This window comes from Psittacula echo (assembly GCF_963264785.1).
Source record: "Psittacula echo genome assembly, chromosome: 31".
Classification (NCBI taxonomy): domain Eukaryota; kingdom Metazoa; phylum Chordata; class Aves; order Psittaciformes; family Psittacidae; genus Psittacula; species Psittacula echo.
This window is the reverse complement of record NC_137766.1, coordinates 315,687-329,569: the sequence shown is the minus strand read 5'-3', so window position 1 is coordinate 329,569 and position 13,883 is coordinate 315,687. Positions and strand designations below refer to the sequence as shown.

Sequence of the window (13,883 nt, the reverse complement as noted above, 5' to 3'; positions counted from 1 at the left end):
GGAAGCGGGATGGGGATGGGGAATGGGGCCGGGATTGGGACTGGGACCAGGAGCAGGATCCGGACCAGGAGCAGATCCAGGACCAGAGACCAGATCCAGGTTGGGGACCAGGACCAGAACTAAGAGTAGGACAAGGGCTGGATCCAGAACTGGGACCAGGACACACATCAGAACCGGGACCAGGACCAAGAGCAGAACCAGGACCAGGGATCAGGACCAGAACTGGGACCAGGACCAGATCCAGGCTGGGGACCAGGACCAGGACCAGAACTGGGACCAGGACCCACATCAGAACCAGGACCAGGAGCAGAACCAGGACCAGGGATCAGGACAAGAATTGACACCAGGACCAGGACCAGAATTGGGACCAGGACCCACATCAGAACCAGGACCAAAAGCAGGACAAGGACAAGGCTGGAGACCAGGAGCAGGATAAGACCCATCAGACACCAATAGATGAACCTGGGCCACCCCTAAATGAGGTGGGTGCTGCGTCCCTGCACTCAGGACCTGCAGGGACACTGGGGGTGACTCTGTAGGGGTTGAACCCTTGTATCAGCCATTGGAGAAGCCACCACCATGGCCACAATGGGGAAACTGAAGCACGGTGCTGAGGAACCTCATCTTTGAGGGGGTGTATGTGTAGCTCAACCCTATATCAGCCATCGGAGAAGCCACCACCACAGCGGCTAACAGGGCCACAGACAAAAGGGGTTTAATGCTGAATGGAGACAACCGGAGCCACCACCACCGCCACCACTGAGGGTTGTGTCGATGGCACAAGGTGACACCCGTCACCCTCCCGTCCTGCTCCGCCATGCCACCACCATCATGGTAATGCCCATCAGAGCCAAGGCGATGCCCAAGGCCATGGCAGCGCCGCACAGCGCCGTCCACAACGTCGTGGTGTCCTCCGTGTCCTGCGCCACTACAACGGGGGACAACAACAATGGGATAGGAACAACCGAGCCTTGGTTGTCCCCACGGTCCCCCCATTGTTGTCACCGTGCTCACCCCAATAGGCCACCGTGGATCTGTTGAGGCCCTGGCTGGTGACAACGCAGCTGTAGGTGGCCCCGGTGCTGGGGGTCACCTGGAGGTAGGAGAAGCGGATGAAGGAGACGATGTCCGTCGCGGTGTAGTCGGTGTGGGTGACGCCGTGGGTGACGGGGACGTCGTCCACCCTCCAGGTGATGTCCACCGCGGGGGGGAAGATGTTCTCCACCAGGCACACCAAGGTGGTGGGCTTGCCCAAGGCCGGCGGTTGAGATGGGAAGAGTTTGGCCACCGGGATCCCTGGGGTGGGATGAGGGCAAAGGGGGACTTGGGTTGGGTGGGAGGTTTGGGGTCACCTCAAGGCAACCTCGTCCCACGTCTCCAAACCCTCCCTATGAAATGTCCCAAACTGGCCCTTTCACAGCCCAAAATCAGCCTCCAAAAGCAACAGGGACAAAATCAGTGTCCCCTCGACCATGGTCCCACAATGACCACCATGACCATGCCAACCACAATGACCACAGTGACCATGATGACCATGTAGAGCCACCATGACCACAGGAACCACCATGGCCATGATGAACACGTTGACCCACCATAACCACAATGACCATCATGACCATGATGACCGTGTTGACCCACCGTAACCACAATGACCATAGTGACCACCATGGCCATGATGACCACAGTGATCACTACAGTCACCACAACCATGCCAATCATGATGACCACCATGACCAGGATGATCACCATGACCATGATGACCACCATAACCACAATGACCACCTTGACCCACCATAACCACAATGACCATGGCCATGTCGACCACAGTGATCACAGTCACCATGACCATGCCGACCATGCTGACCACCGTGACCACAATGACCACCTTGACCCACCATAACCACAATGACCATGATGACCTATCATAACCATAACTACCATGATGATCACCATCAGCATGACCATGGTGACCACCTCACCACACCATCCCCACTGTGACCATGATGACGACGCCATCCCCACGCCAATTACCATGACCATGGTGCCCACCATGACCCCAATGACCACGATGACCTATCACAACCATAACGACCATGACGATCACCACGATCACGGTGCCCACCACGACCACAATAACCATGATGACCTATCACAACCATAACGACCACGATGATCACCACGACCACGCCAACCATGATGCCCCCCGTACCCCTGGCCTGAGCCAGTTGCCCGCTGGCGATGTTGGTGAGGATGAGGAGCAGATGCTGGCAGAAATCCGCATCCTTCAGGACCAGCTCCAGTGGCTCCAGCTCCGGTGGCTCCGGTGGCAGCTCCGGGACGCGCTGGATCCAGGACAAGCCCGAGAAGTTGAACCAGAAGAGCTGCTCCGTGCCCAGAGTCACCGCCAGACCCAGCAAGGGCTCATCCGGTTGGCAGAAGAGGACCTCGGACAGGACCTGGGGCTCTATAGGGAGAAGGGGACAGGGATGGGGACAAGGAGGGGACCCCCTTGCATTGATGTCCCCCCCCCCGATCTCTCACCATCGGTGCCCGCGGCCCCCAGGGCCACCCAGAGACACCCCGCGGCCACCAGCACGGCCTCAGCACCCATCGCTATGGGACCCCGCGGTGCTACCGGGTGCCGGCCTCTCCGCCAATAGGCGGCCGGCGCTGCGCTTGCGTCACTTGTCACTGGGGAGAAGAGCCCGCGGGGCCGCTCCGGTGCTGTGACAGCGCTGGGGACAGCGGGAACCCCGGACCCGCTCCCGGCTCATTAACAAGCGCTGTTAATTAGGGGGCACCCCTGCTCTATGACCCCACAGCCTCACACTGAGCGTTGATGCTGCGGGGGGTTATGGGGGGCAAAGCGCTCGCTGCAACGCCCCGCTGCATGCACTGCACCCCCTTAGCAGCACCCACTGCACCCCTGTAGCAGCGTGCACTGCATCCACTGCACCCCCGGGTAGCCCATAGCAACGTGAACTGCACCCCGTTATCGGCGTGCACTGCACCCTCATAGGAGCATCACTGCATCCTTTTGTACCCCAAAGCAGCATCACTGCATCCCCTTGTACCCCAAAGCAGCATCACTGCATCCCCTTGTACCCCATAGCAGCCTGCTCTGCACCCCTTTATCAGCGTGCACTGCACCCCCATAGCAGCACCACTGCACTCCCCGCACCTCTTTGCACCCCATAGCAGCACCACTGCATCCCCTGCACCTCCTTAAACCCCATAGCACCACCACTGCATCCCTTAGCACCCCTTCAGCAGCACTCACTGCACCCCTATAGTAGCGTGCGCTGCACCCACTGCATCCCCTTGTACCCCATAGCAACCTGCTCTGCACCCCTTTATCAGCATGCATTGCACCCCCATAGCAGCACCACTGCATCCCTTGGCACCCCTTAGCAGCACCCACTGCACCCCTATAGTACCGTGCACTGCACTCACTGCACCCCCATAGCAGCGTGCCCAGGAGCCGCACGCCCCGAGTGGCTGCAGGGCGCTGCTGCAACCCCCTTTCCCCCACTTTTAGGGGTGTTCCCATCATACCTGACCCCCCCCATACAAACCCCCACATGAGTGCCCCCCCTGCTTGGGACCCCCATGGGTGCCCCCCCCCGGGTACCACCGTTATCGCTGTCTGTGTGTGGGTGCCCCCCCAATCACCTCCCGCAGGGCCGGCGTTAGGACCCTGAGGAGCCGCGACGGCCCCCGTGGGGTGAATGGGGGGGGGAGGGGGGTGATGAATGGGGCCGTGGGAGCCGCGGGGGCGCCACGTGACGGCGGGGAGCCAATCAGGGCGCGGGTGACGTCGCGCGCGGCTCCCTTTTCTTGCCCCAGGATGGGGGGTTTTGGGGCTTTTGAAGCTGCTTTTTTTGCCCCAAAACGGGGTTTTTTGGGGTGGGGGGGGAAGAAGAGGGGCCGGGGGGGGCCGCGGCCCCATGAGGGGGACGGCTCAGGTGAGTGATGGGGGGTGTGTGTGGGAAAGACCTCGTTCTCCCCCCCCCTTCATTGGGGATTGGGGGGTACGGGGGGGGTGGTCCTGCCCCCTCGCGTCATCGCAGCGGGCCAATGGGCGGCGAGAGCGGCGGTGACGCGAGAGGCGGCGGTTTTGGGGCGAAAAGCGCCATGTTTGGGTGTTCGCGCGGGGGCGGCGGGCAGGGCCCCAAGTGCTGTGTCACGGCCGGGGGGGGGGGGGAGGGGGCAGGGACCCAGCCGTGTCCTGCGAGGCCGCGGAGGGAGACAAGGGGGGAAAAGCGGCTCTGCCCCATAGGGGGAAGGGGTTCGGGGCTGCCCCCGAGCCCCTGCGGGGGTCCCGGCGCCGCCGTGGGCCCCTCACGGTGGAGGCGGTGGAGGGGGGGAAGAGGAAGGAGCCGTCGGATCCGGCCTCACCCGCGGATGAGGCCCTTTCCCGGCGCTGGCGGCCGCAGCAGCGCCGTGTTCGTGGGGGTTGTCCCCTTGCTGAGGGGCATAACGGGGGCTCGGTGTTGCCTGCGCGGCCCTAGGGCCCGGTGGGCGCGGAGGGGAGCCCGGGGAACGTAGGGGGGGGGGGGAGAAGGCGAGAAGCGCGCGGGGCTGCAAGGGACCAGGCAAGAGGGGGTGAGGGCGGGTGTGGGGGTCCCCGCTGTGCCCGGGGGTGCCCGGGGCTTGCCCCGGAGCGCGGCGCTCATTGTCCGCCCGGTGCCGCCGCGGCCGCGCAAGATGGCGGCGGCGCTTCTTCCCCTCACACACAGACAACGGCCGCCAACGGCCGCTTCCGCCCGCCGGTCCCGCCCCTTCGTGACCCCTCGGCCAATCCCGTCGCGAGGGACGCGGGCGCTGGCCAATGAGCGGCGACACCGCCCGCTCCGCCGGGTGAGTGGCCGGGCGGAAGGGCGGGAGGGGCGGGGCGCGGCGGTGTTGACGGGCGTGCCGCTCGCCCAATCGCGGCGCGGCGCGGGGCGCGCCTCCGCCCAATGAGGCCGCGGCGGGGCGGGGAGGGGCGGGGGTGGTGATGTCAGCGGCGCCGCCGCCCAATGAGGGGCCGGCTCGTGTCTATATAAGGGCGGCCGGGGGCAGGCCGAGCGGCGCCATTTCGCTGGGACGGAGCAGGGAGCGGGTCGGGCCCGGTGCGCGCGGGGGGCGGCCCCAATCCGGATCCATCCTCCGCCGGGCGGCCCAGCCCCCGCCTCCGCCGCTCCCGGAGGGCTCCGCCGGACCCTCCCCGGCCTCCGTAGCGACCCCTGCCTGCGGCCAGCGGTGAGGGGCCCTCCCCTTCAACCCGCGCTCCCGCCCTCATCCCCCCCCTCCTCATCCGGGAGCCAAGATGGAGCCCGGCCGGTGACTCGCCCGGTACCATCCGCTGTCATCCGCCTCCGGGACCGCCGCCGCCGTCCTCATCCCCGCTCCCCGCGGGCGCTGCCGGCTCTTCGCGACGCGGCGAGGCCGATATTGACCGCATCGCGTCGGATTGGGGGCCCGCAGGGGGGCTCCGAAGAGGGGACCCCTCCCCACACACACACACACCCCGCTCCGCTTCCAGCCGTTCCCTCTCCGTGTCCCCGCCGCCATTTTCTCCGCGCCCGTTCATGTGAAGGCTGCTGGATGCTCCCGACCGGAGGAGCCGCCGCTGCCGCCGCTTGAGGCCCGTCGTGCCCCGGGGGGAGAGGGGAGAGGACGCCCGGCTCGTCCCCCCCCTCCCCTCCTCTCCCCGTTGGCCGGTGATGCGCTGACGGGGGCAGGCCCCCACCGGGCCGGTGCCGGTTGAAACCCCCCCCCGTTACTCCGGGCAAAGTGGGGGGGGCGTCGGAAGAGACGGCGGCGGCGGGAGGAGGAGAAGAAGGGCCTGGCCCGCGGGCCTCGCACGCAGCCGCCGGGATGCTGCAGAACGTGAACCCCCAGAGCAAGTAGGTACCGGTACCGGGGCTATGGGGGGGGAACGGGGTCGTTGTCACCCGGTGTTCCTGGGGGTGACGGGCACCCGTAGGCAGCGTTGTTGGTGCTGTGCCGTTGGTTTGAATGGGGTCGTGGGGATCTCGGTTTTTCCATGGATCTTGTGGTCCTCTCATCCCGCTTTTCCGTTGGGTTTTCACCCGTCAATCGGGAATGGGGCATGGATACAGATGTTGTGTGTTGTGACTTGTCCCTTCGGGGGTGGGTTTGGGGTCTTGGTGGTCACAACAGCACCGAACCCACGCCGTGAGTCGGCTTTCTTGGCGTTGTCACGATGGGTAAATCCCAATGGAAGCGGAAGAAGCGGTGACACCGGCACAACCGGGTGACACCGGCGCAAGTGGGTGTCAATGGCACAACCGGGTGACACCGGCACCGATGCCCTTTGTTTCTGAGGGTGAGGCTGGATCCGCACCGAGCCCATGGCTCCGGTTGCCTGTTCCTTAGGAAGTTGATCCCCAAATCCCACCCTGGGACCCGGATTCGCATCCGGAGCCGAGCCTGGTGCTGAGAACCCATTGACCCAACCTCCTGGTGATGGTTTTGGGGTGGTTTCTTCTCCTTTGGCCAAGCCGTTTGGTTTAACCCTGTCTCTGCTCCCCTTTCCCAGGCTTCTAGGGGAGGGCAACGCCGGGCTCATGGCTCTGGCTACGGAATCGACCCCCGGGAAGCGGATCCGCAAACCCTCCCTCCTCTACGAGGGCTTCGAGAGCCCCACCATGGCCTCGGTGCCGGCGCTGCCGTCCCCGCAGGTGAACCCACCTCCCCCCGAGGTTTCCAACCCCAAGAAGCCCGGTCGGGTCACCAACCAGCTCCAGTACCTGCACAAAGTGGTGATGAAAGCCCTCTGGAAGCACCAGTTTGCTTGGCCCTTTCGGCAACCGGTGGACGCCGTCAAGCTGGGGCTCCCGGTAACGCAGCCCGACGGATGGGGAGGGCGGGATGGCGTGCGGAAGCGTGTCCGGGCTCATGGAGCCGTGTGTGGATGGATGCGTGGCCCCATCGCCCCTCACGCGTGCAGGCAGGGGGTGTCAGGCACACGGTGATGCCGCTCGTGGCATCTCCTTTCCCTCTTGGCTCCCTTCATGTCCCCCCCAACCCTGAGAGTGCCACCGCCGGCGTTCCCAAACCGTTCCCAATGAGGTTTTGCCCTGTTTTCCAGGCGCCAAATCCCATCCCAACACCTCCCCTACCCCGCCATGGCCCCTTGTAGGCGTCGGGGCTGATCCTGGGGACGTCCTCCGAGCAGCTGCCGTGTCCCCTTTTATCCCGTTATCCCTCCTAAAAAGCATGGATGCAACCACGCAGCCGCTCTTAGAGGTAAATCCGGACGTTTCCCCCCCTTTTCCCACCCCATTCCCACCTAATCTCTTGTGCCCTGAATGCGTTTTGCAGATGCCCATCCATGAGTTTGTAGAAGACATCTTGTGACCCCAAAATTAAACGCCAGCCCCCCCGTGTCTCACCTGTGGCGCTCGAGGATTTAAAGCCCGGAGGTAATTTTTCCATGGAGGTTCTTTCTTTTTGCTCTTCCTTAGATTTTTTTCCCCTCCCCTTTTCCTTTCCCGGGATCAGCGAGCCCATCCGGACACCGGCCTCCATCCAGCTGTCCCCATAGCGTAGGTTTTCCGCCCCGGCAAAGGACACGTAGGGGGACGGTGGCACTCTCAGGGTAGGGAGCAAACCCCTGTTGCCCCCCCACCTTCACCCCTGCCTGCGTTTGGGTGCTGTGTGAGAGCTGGTGTGTGAGCTCAGCGCCGGGTGCCGGAGCTTCCGCCCCATCCGTAACCATCGGTGCCGCGTCCCTTTATCCCTTAGGATTACCACAAGATCATCAAGCAGCCCATGGACATGGGGACGATCAAGCGGCGCTTGGAGAACAACTACTACTGGGGGGCTGCCGAGTGCATGCAGGACTTCAACACCATGTTCACCAATTGCTACATCTACAACAAGGTGAGAACCACCCCATCGCCACCAGCATCGCCTCCCCGGCACAACCTAACGTCCCTTGGGGCTTCTCCTTCCAGCCCACGGATGACATCGTGTTGATGGCCCAGACCTTGGAGAAGATCTTCCTGCAGAAGGTGGCTCAGATGCCACCAGAAGAGCAGGAGATCGTGGTGCCGGTGGCCAGGAACAGCCATAAGAAGGGAGCGTCGCGGGCGGCAGGTACCGCTCACCGCGATGGCTGTTGTGGTAGGAGCTGGTTTAGGGGGTTCCTAACAGCGTTCCTCACCCTATTACAGCCCTCCTAGCGGGCCTCACCGCCGCTCAGCAAGTCCCTGCTGTCTCCTCCGTGTCCCACGCCGCCGTCTACACCCCGAGCCCCGAAATCCCAACCACCATCGTCAACATTCCCCATCCGTCGGTGATCACCGCTCCGCTCCTCAAATCCCTGCACTCGGCCGCTCCGCCTGTCCTGGCTGCGCCAGCACCCACCCAACCCGTGGCGAAGGTAGGAGCCGGCACCCTGGGGGTGCCCCCCTGGTGGGTCCTGCAAGGGGGGGTTGTTCCCCAGCCTTATTTTGGGGTGTTTTTGGGGGGGCAGAAGAAGGGCGTGAAGCGGAAAGCGGACACCACCACCCCCACCACCACCGCCATCATCGCCACCAGCGGCGGCGAATCCTCGCCTTCGGCCACGCTGTTGGAAAGCAAAGCAGCCAAAATCCCGGCCCGGCGGGAGAGCGGCCGCCCCATCAAACCCCCCCGGAAGGATTTACCGGATTCCCAACAGCACCAGACTTCCAAAAAGGGGAAATTATCGGAGCAGCTCAAATATTGCAACGGGATCCTCAAGGAGCTGCTCTCCAAGAAGCACGCGGCCTACGCTTGGCCCTTCTACAAACCCGTTGATGCCTCAGCTTTGGGGCTGCATGATTACCACGAGATCATCAAGCACCCCATGGACCTCAGCACCATTAAGGTGTGGGGCTGGGGGGAAAGGCAGGGGTAGGGTTTTGGGGTGGTTTTGAGGAGTTTTGGGGGAGGTTTAAGGTTTTTCTCACTGACAGTTTTCCTCTCATAGCGGAAAATGGAGAACAGGGATTACCACGACGCGCAGGAGTTCGCTGCTGACGTCCGGTTGATGTTCTCCAACTGTTACAAGTACAACCCACCCGACCACGACGTGGTGGCCATGGCACGGAAGCTGCAGGTGAGCTGGGGTCGGGTGTTTGAGTGCCCTGGTCCCATTGTCCAGTCTGGTTCCAGTGTCCTGGTCCTATCTTCAGGGATAAGACACCAGTGTCCTGATCTCCCACTCTGGTCCCTGTGGACAAGACACCAGTGCCCAGTTTCATTCCCAGTCTCCTGGTGTCTTGTGCTCTTATTTTAGCATCTGGTCCTGATGTCTTTATCCCAATGTCCAGTCCCATCCCTGTTGTTGTGATATCTTATTCCTGAGGATAGAGCAAGAGCATGATACTTGAGTCTTGATGTCCAGATATCCTGTCCCCAGTGATAAGACCCTATCTTGGTGTCTGGTCTGACCCTGGTGTCTGGTGTTCTTGTTCTAGTGTCCTGTCCTGATGTCTTTGTCCCAATGTCCAGTCACATCCCTGTTGTTCCCATGTCTCATCCCTAAGGATAGATCAAGACACTGATGTTTGGGTCCTGGTGTCCTGTCCCAAGCAGTAAAACCTTATCTTGGTGTCCTGTGTGATCCTGGTGTCTTCCTGGTCCTATTTCCAGGGATATGACACAATCTTGGTGCCCTTGAGTGTCCCCTTGGTTCCTTGTGGTGTCCCCGTTTCCCTTTGGTGTCCCGATGCCCACCCCGGCCCCACTGACCCCCATCCCTGCCTCCCCCAGGACGTATTTGAGTTCAGCTATGCCAAGATGCCAGACGAGCCGCAGGCCGCCAGCCCACCCTCGGTGTCGGCGCCGCTTCCCGGTGCCCTTTCCAAATCCACCTCGGAAGAATCCTCCAGCGACGAGGACGACGACGAAGACGACGACGAGGACGACGAAGACGACGAAAGCAGCAGCGAGAGCTCCTCGGAGAGCGAGGAAAGCTCCGACTCGGAGGAGGAACGGGCCAACCGCTTGGCTGAGCTGCAGGAGCAGGTGAGGAACCGGAGCCAGTGCTGGTGCCGGAGCCGTACCGGAGCCGGTGCCCACCTCACCCCCCCCTCCCCGTGTCCATCCCCCCTGCAGTTACGTGCCGTCCACGAGCAGTTGGCTGCCCTCTCGCAGGGCCCCGTCTCCAAACCCAAAAGGAAGAGGGAGAAGAAGAAGAAGAAGAAAACAGAGAAACACAAAAAAGGGGGAGACGAGGAAGCGCGGCTGCGGCAGGCGCAGCTCCGCAGGGCCCGGAGAGCCGCCGGCAGCGGCACCCGGTGAGGACGTGGAGGGGAAATGGGGAGGTTTGGGGGGAAATTGGGGTTTTTGAGGTAGGAAAAATGAGATTTGGGGGCTTATTTTGGAACTTTTGGGGGGTGTTTTGAAAAATTTGGACTTGCTGAATTGGCTCGGGGGAAAATTGGGGTATTTTAGAGGGAGAACATGTTTTTCGGGCGGGAAAATTGGTGATTTTGGGGCAAATTTGGGGTTTTGTGTGATACTGAAGGGGTTTCAGGCATGAAAATTTGGGTGGATTTGGGGTGAATTTGTGGTTTATGTGCAACCGAGTGGGGCTTTGTAGAAATGGGTTTGGTTCTGGTGGGAAAGCCCTCGTTTTTAGGGAGGAAAAGTGGGTTTCAAGCAGCGGTTTCTCCCATCAGGAACTCAAAGAAGGCGGCGAAAGCGGCGCTGCCGCCGCCGCCATCAGCGCTCTACGACTCGGAGGAGGAGGAGGAGAGCAAACCCATGACGTACGATGAGAAGCGCCAGCTCAGCCTGGACATCAACAAGCTGCCCGGGGAGAAGCTGGGCCGTGTGGTGCACATCATCCAATCCCGGGAGCCCTCGCTCCGGGATTCCAACCCGGAGGAGATAGAGATCGACTTCGAGACCCTCAAGCCCTCGACGCTGCGGGAGCTGGAGCGCTACGTCCTGTCCTGCCTGCGGAAGAAGCCACGCAAGCCCTACAGCGAAAGTGAGACACGGCCCCACGGCAGCCTTGGGTTGACCATTGGGTTGAGGGTGTTGGGTTGGTTGGGTGTAGGCCATTGGGCCGTTGGGTTGAGGGGCTGGGTGTTGGGTTGGTTGGGTGCAGGCTGTTGGGTTGAGGGGTTGGGTGTAGGATTGGTTGGGTGTGGGCTGTTGGATTTAGGGGTTGGGTTGGTTGGTGTAGGCCGTTGGGTTGAGGGATTGGGTGTTGGCTTGGTCTGGTTTAGGATATTGGGCTGTTGGGTTGAGGGGCTGGGTGTTGGATTGGTTGGGTGTAGGCTGTTGTGTTGAGGGGTTGGGTGTTGGGTTGGTTGGGTGTAGGCCATTGGGCTGTTGGGTTGAGGGGCTGGGTGTTGGCTGAGTGCAGGCCATTGGGTTGTTGGTTTGAGGAGTTGCCTGTTGGTTGGGTGTAGGCCATTGGTTGTTTCTTGGGGGGCTGGTTGAGTTGGGGGGTTTCCATTGGGTGGTTGATGGTTGGATTGGTTTCTTGGCCATTGGTTGATTGCTGGTCATTGAGGGGTTGGGTATTTTGGGGTGGTTGGGGGCTGGTTGAAGGTTGGTCATTGGTTGAGCGGCGGGGTTGGCTGTTTGGGGTGGGAGGTATGGTGTTGGTTGACCATTGGGTGCTCAGTTTTTGGGGCTGTGCTGGATTTTGGGGTGGTTTGGGGCTATTTTGGGGTTCCTTTTGAACACCCCGTGTCCCCCTCCCCAGCCTTGAAGAAGCCGGTGGGGAAGACGAAAGAGGAGCTGGCACTGGAGAAGAAGCGGGAGCTGGAGAAGCGGCTGCAGGACGTCAGTGGGCAGCTCAACTCGGCCAAGAAACCCCCCAAGAAGGGTGAGCGCCTGTCGCGATAGGTCACGGGCGGGTTATCCCAGCTTGTCGTGATAGTGCAGCGCGGGTTATTGCCCACTAAGGGTATTTATTGGGGTCTATTGCGAGTTTAGCACAGTTTATCGAGGTTATCGTGACAGTTCGGCACGACGGGCGATAGGGAATGACCACGGTAGTGTATGGGGGCTTATATGGGTTTATTGTGACGGTTTATTGCTGTTTAGTGGGAGCTATCGTGACAGTTGATCAGGGACTATCACTACCATTTACTGGGGTTTATCACAGCTTATCAAGGACTGTCGTGACAGTTTATCGCGATAGTCTCCGAACAACTATCATAGTGGTATTGGGGTTTATCACAGCTTATCAAGGACTATCGTGCCAGTTTATCACGATAGTTGATTGGAGACTATAGCAATGGTTTTATTGGCGTTCACTGCAGTTTATCGGGGACAAGATTACCACTCAGTGGGGACTATGACAAGAGCTTATTGGGGACTATCGTGATAGTTTGTCACGATTGGGGACTATCGTGACAGTTTATCAAAGTTTATTGTGATTGGAAACTACTACAAGAGCTTAGTGGGGTTTATTGGGGACTATCATAATTTATCACAGTTTATGGTGATTGGTGACTATTGCAAGAGTTTATTGGGGACTATCGTGACAGTTTATCACAGTTTATCGCAATTGGGGACTATCACAAGAGTTTAGTGGGGACTATCGTGACAGTTTATCGAAGTTTATCACGATTGGAGATAGTCACAGGAGTTTATTGGGGTTTATTGTAGATTATGGGGGACTATCGCAACAGTTTATCGTGATTGTGGACTATCGGAAGAGTTTATTGGGGTTTAGTGTAGATTATCGAGGACTATCGTGATAGCTTATCGCGACTGGGGACTATCGCGACAGTTTATGGCCGTTTACCAGGGTTTTTGAAGGCTTTCTAGGCTTCTATCGTGCCATATCGCGACAGAGCCCTCACCCCCCTGTTTCCCCCCCCCCCATAGCCAGCGACAAGGCCGAGTCCGCCCAGCACGTGGCCGTGTCCCGCCTGAGCGCCTCCAGCTCCAGCTCGGACTCGAGCAGCTCCTCCTCCTCCTCTTCCTCCTCCGACACCAGCGACTCCGACTCGGGGTGACGCCGATGATGACGCCATCGATGACGTCAGCGGGAGACAACCCCACCCTTCCCCCCTCCCTTCCTTTTCTCCTCCCCCTCCCCCCCCACCTCCTCCCCCTTTCCCGCCCCCCCCAGCGATGGGATTGGACAGAAATGGATCTGTGGGACCGGGCTGAGCCCCTCCCCCCCCCCCAAACAGCCCCTCCCCCACCCACAAGGAGGCGGGGTTAAGGGGGAGCCCCTCCCCCACACGCATGGACTTAAGGGGGGGGGAGGTGGTGTTGGGGGGGGGAGGGGCATGATGGGGTGGCCCCTCCCCCACCCCACTCCCCACAGATTTTATTGTGGTTTTTTTTTTTCTTCAGTTTGGTTTTTCTTTGGATTTTATTTTTTTCCATGAATTTCGGGGTTTTTTTGGGGGGGGGAAGGGCGGGGGGAGGGGAATTGGGGGCGTTTTTAAGAAGAAAAAAAAAGTGCGAAAATCCAAAAAAATTCAAAAATCTTTTTAAAAACGGGAAGGGAAAAAAAAAAAAAAATCCCAACATTTTCCACCCCTCCCCCCCCCCCCCCCCCCCCAGCGCTGGGGTTTTGGGGTGTTGGGGGTTTTTTTTTTTTTGGTTTCTTTTTTTTGGGTTAATTTATTTGCCCCCCTCCCCCCCCTCCCCCATGTCCCGGGTGGGGGAGGGGTGGGTGCTGTTTCTTTGGGTTTTTTTTAAATTTTGTGTATAATTTTCTATTTTTTTTTTTTCTTGGGGGGGGGGAATTTGTTTGATTTTGAGGTTTCTTGGTTTTTTTTTTCCCCGTGCCCCTCCCCCACCCTCCTCTCTTTCTCTCGCCCCTCCCCCAACAACCCCCTCCCCTCCCTCCCCCCCCCCCCCCCACGCCTGTTTGGAACCTTCGGATTCTTTCACGTGTAAATAAAGAAAATATTATTGGA

At 60.3% G+C, this 13,883-nt stretch overlaps 2 protein-coding genes across 5 annotated transcripts; one reads left to right on the top strand and one right to left on the bottom strand.

The window, feature by feature from the left end:
• Nucleotides 1–105: 105 nt before the first annotated feature.
• Nucleotides 106–2,925, bottom strand: LOC308231197 (class II histocompatibility antigen, M alpha chain). Its single transcript, XM_080636370.1, has 4 exons — nt 2,542–2,925; nt 2,210–2,464; nt 1,015–1,296; nt 106–928 (listed from the first exon to the last, which is right to left on the bottom strand). The coding sequence occupies exons 1-4, from the start codon at nt 2,609–2,611 to the stop codon at nt 795–797; spliced, it is 741 nt and encodes a 246-aa protein (XP_080492496.1). The 5' UTR covers nt 2,612–2,925; the 3' UTR covers nt 106–794.
• A 2,128-nt stretch (nt 2,926–5,053) lies between these two features.
• Nucleotides 5,054–13,837, top strand: BRD2 (bromodomain containing 2). 4 transcript variants are annotated; one of them, XM_080636316.1, is made up of 12 exons: nt 5,054–5,891; nt 6,548–6,848; nt 7,756–7,893; nt 7,968–8,109; nt 8,187–8,395; nt 8,489–8,863; nt 8,966–9,094; nt 9,751–10,005; nt 10,135–10,277; nt 10,662–10,975; nt 11,702–11,824; nt 12,835–13,837. In XM_080636316.1, the coding sequence occupies exons 1-12, from the start codon at nt 5,863–5,865 to the stop codon at nt 12,963–12,965; spliced, it is 2,289 nt and encodes a 762-aa protein (XP_080492442.1). In that variant the 5' UTR covers nt 5,054–5,862; the 3' UTR covers nt 12,966–13,837. The 4 variants fall into 4 exon arrangements, with proteins under 4 accessions (XP_080492442.1, XP_080492441.1, XP_080492443.1 ...); XM_080636315.1 differs by having other exon boundaries at nt 10,096–10,277; nt 12,835–13,833; XM_080636317.1 differs by lacking the exons at nt 5,054–5,891; nt 6,548–6,848 and adding an exon at nt 7,333–7,433 and having other exon boundaries at nt 10,096–10,277; nt 12,835–13,834.
• The last annotated feature ends 46 nt before the right edge of the window (nt 13,838–13,883 follow it).

Bases quoted from the DNA above. Each gene is read 5' to 3' on its own strand.
- LOC308231197 (XM_080636370.1), bottom strand. From the start codon at position 2,611: ATGGGTGCTGAGGCCGTGCTGGTGGCCGCGGGGTGTCTCTGGGTGGCC. The intron at 1,297-2,209 runs GTACGGGGGGCA...ATCCCACCCCAG, and splicing joins GCAACTGGCTCAGGCCAGGG to GGATCCCGGTGGCCAAACTC. The intron at 929-1,014 runs GTGAGCACGGTG...CCCCCGTTGTAG, and splicing joins ATCCACGGTGGCCTATTGGG to TGGCGCAGGACACGGAGGAC.
- BRD2 (XM_080636315.1), top strand. From the start codon at position 5,863: ATGCTGCAGAACGTGAACCCCCAGAGCAA. The intron at 8,110-8,186 runs GTACCGCTCACC...ACCCTATTACAG, and splicing joins GGGAGCGTCGCGGGCGGCAG to CCCTCCTAGCGGGCCTCACC. The intron at 8,396-8,488 runs GTAGGAGCCGGC...TTGGGGGGGCAG, and splicing joins CCACCCAACCCGTGGCGAAG to AAGAAGGGCGTGAAGCGGAA.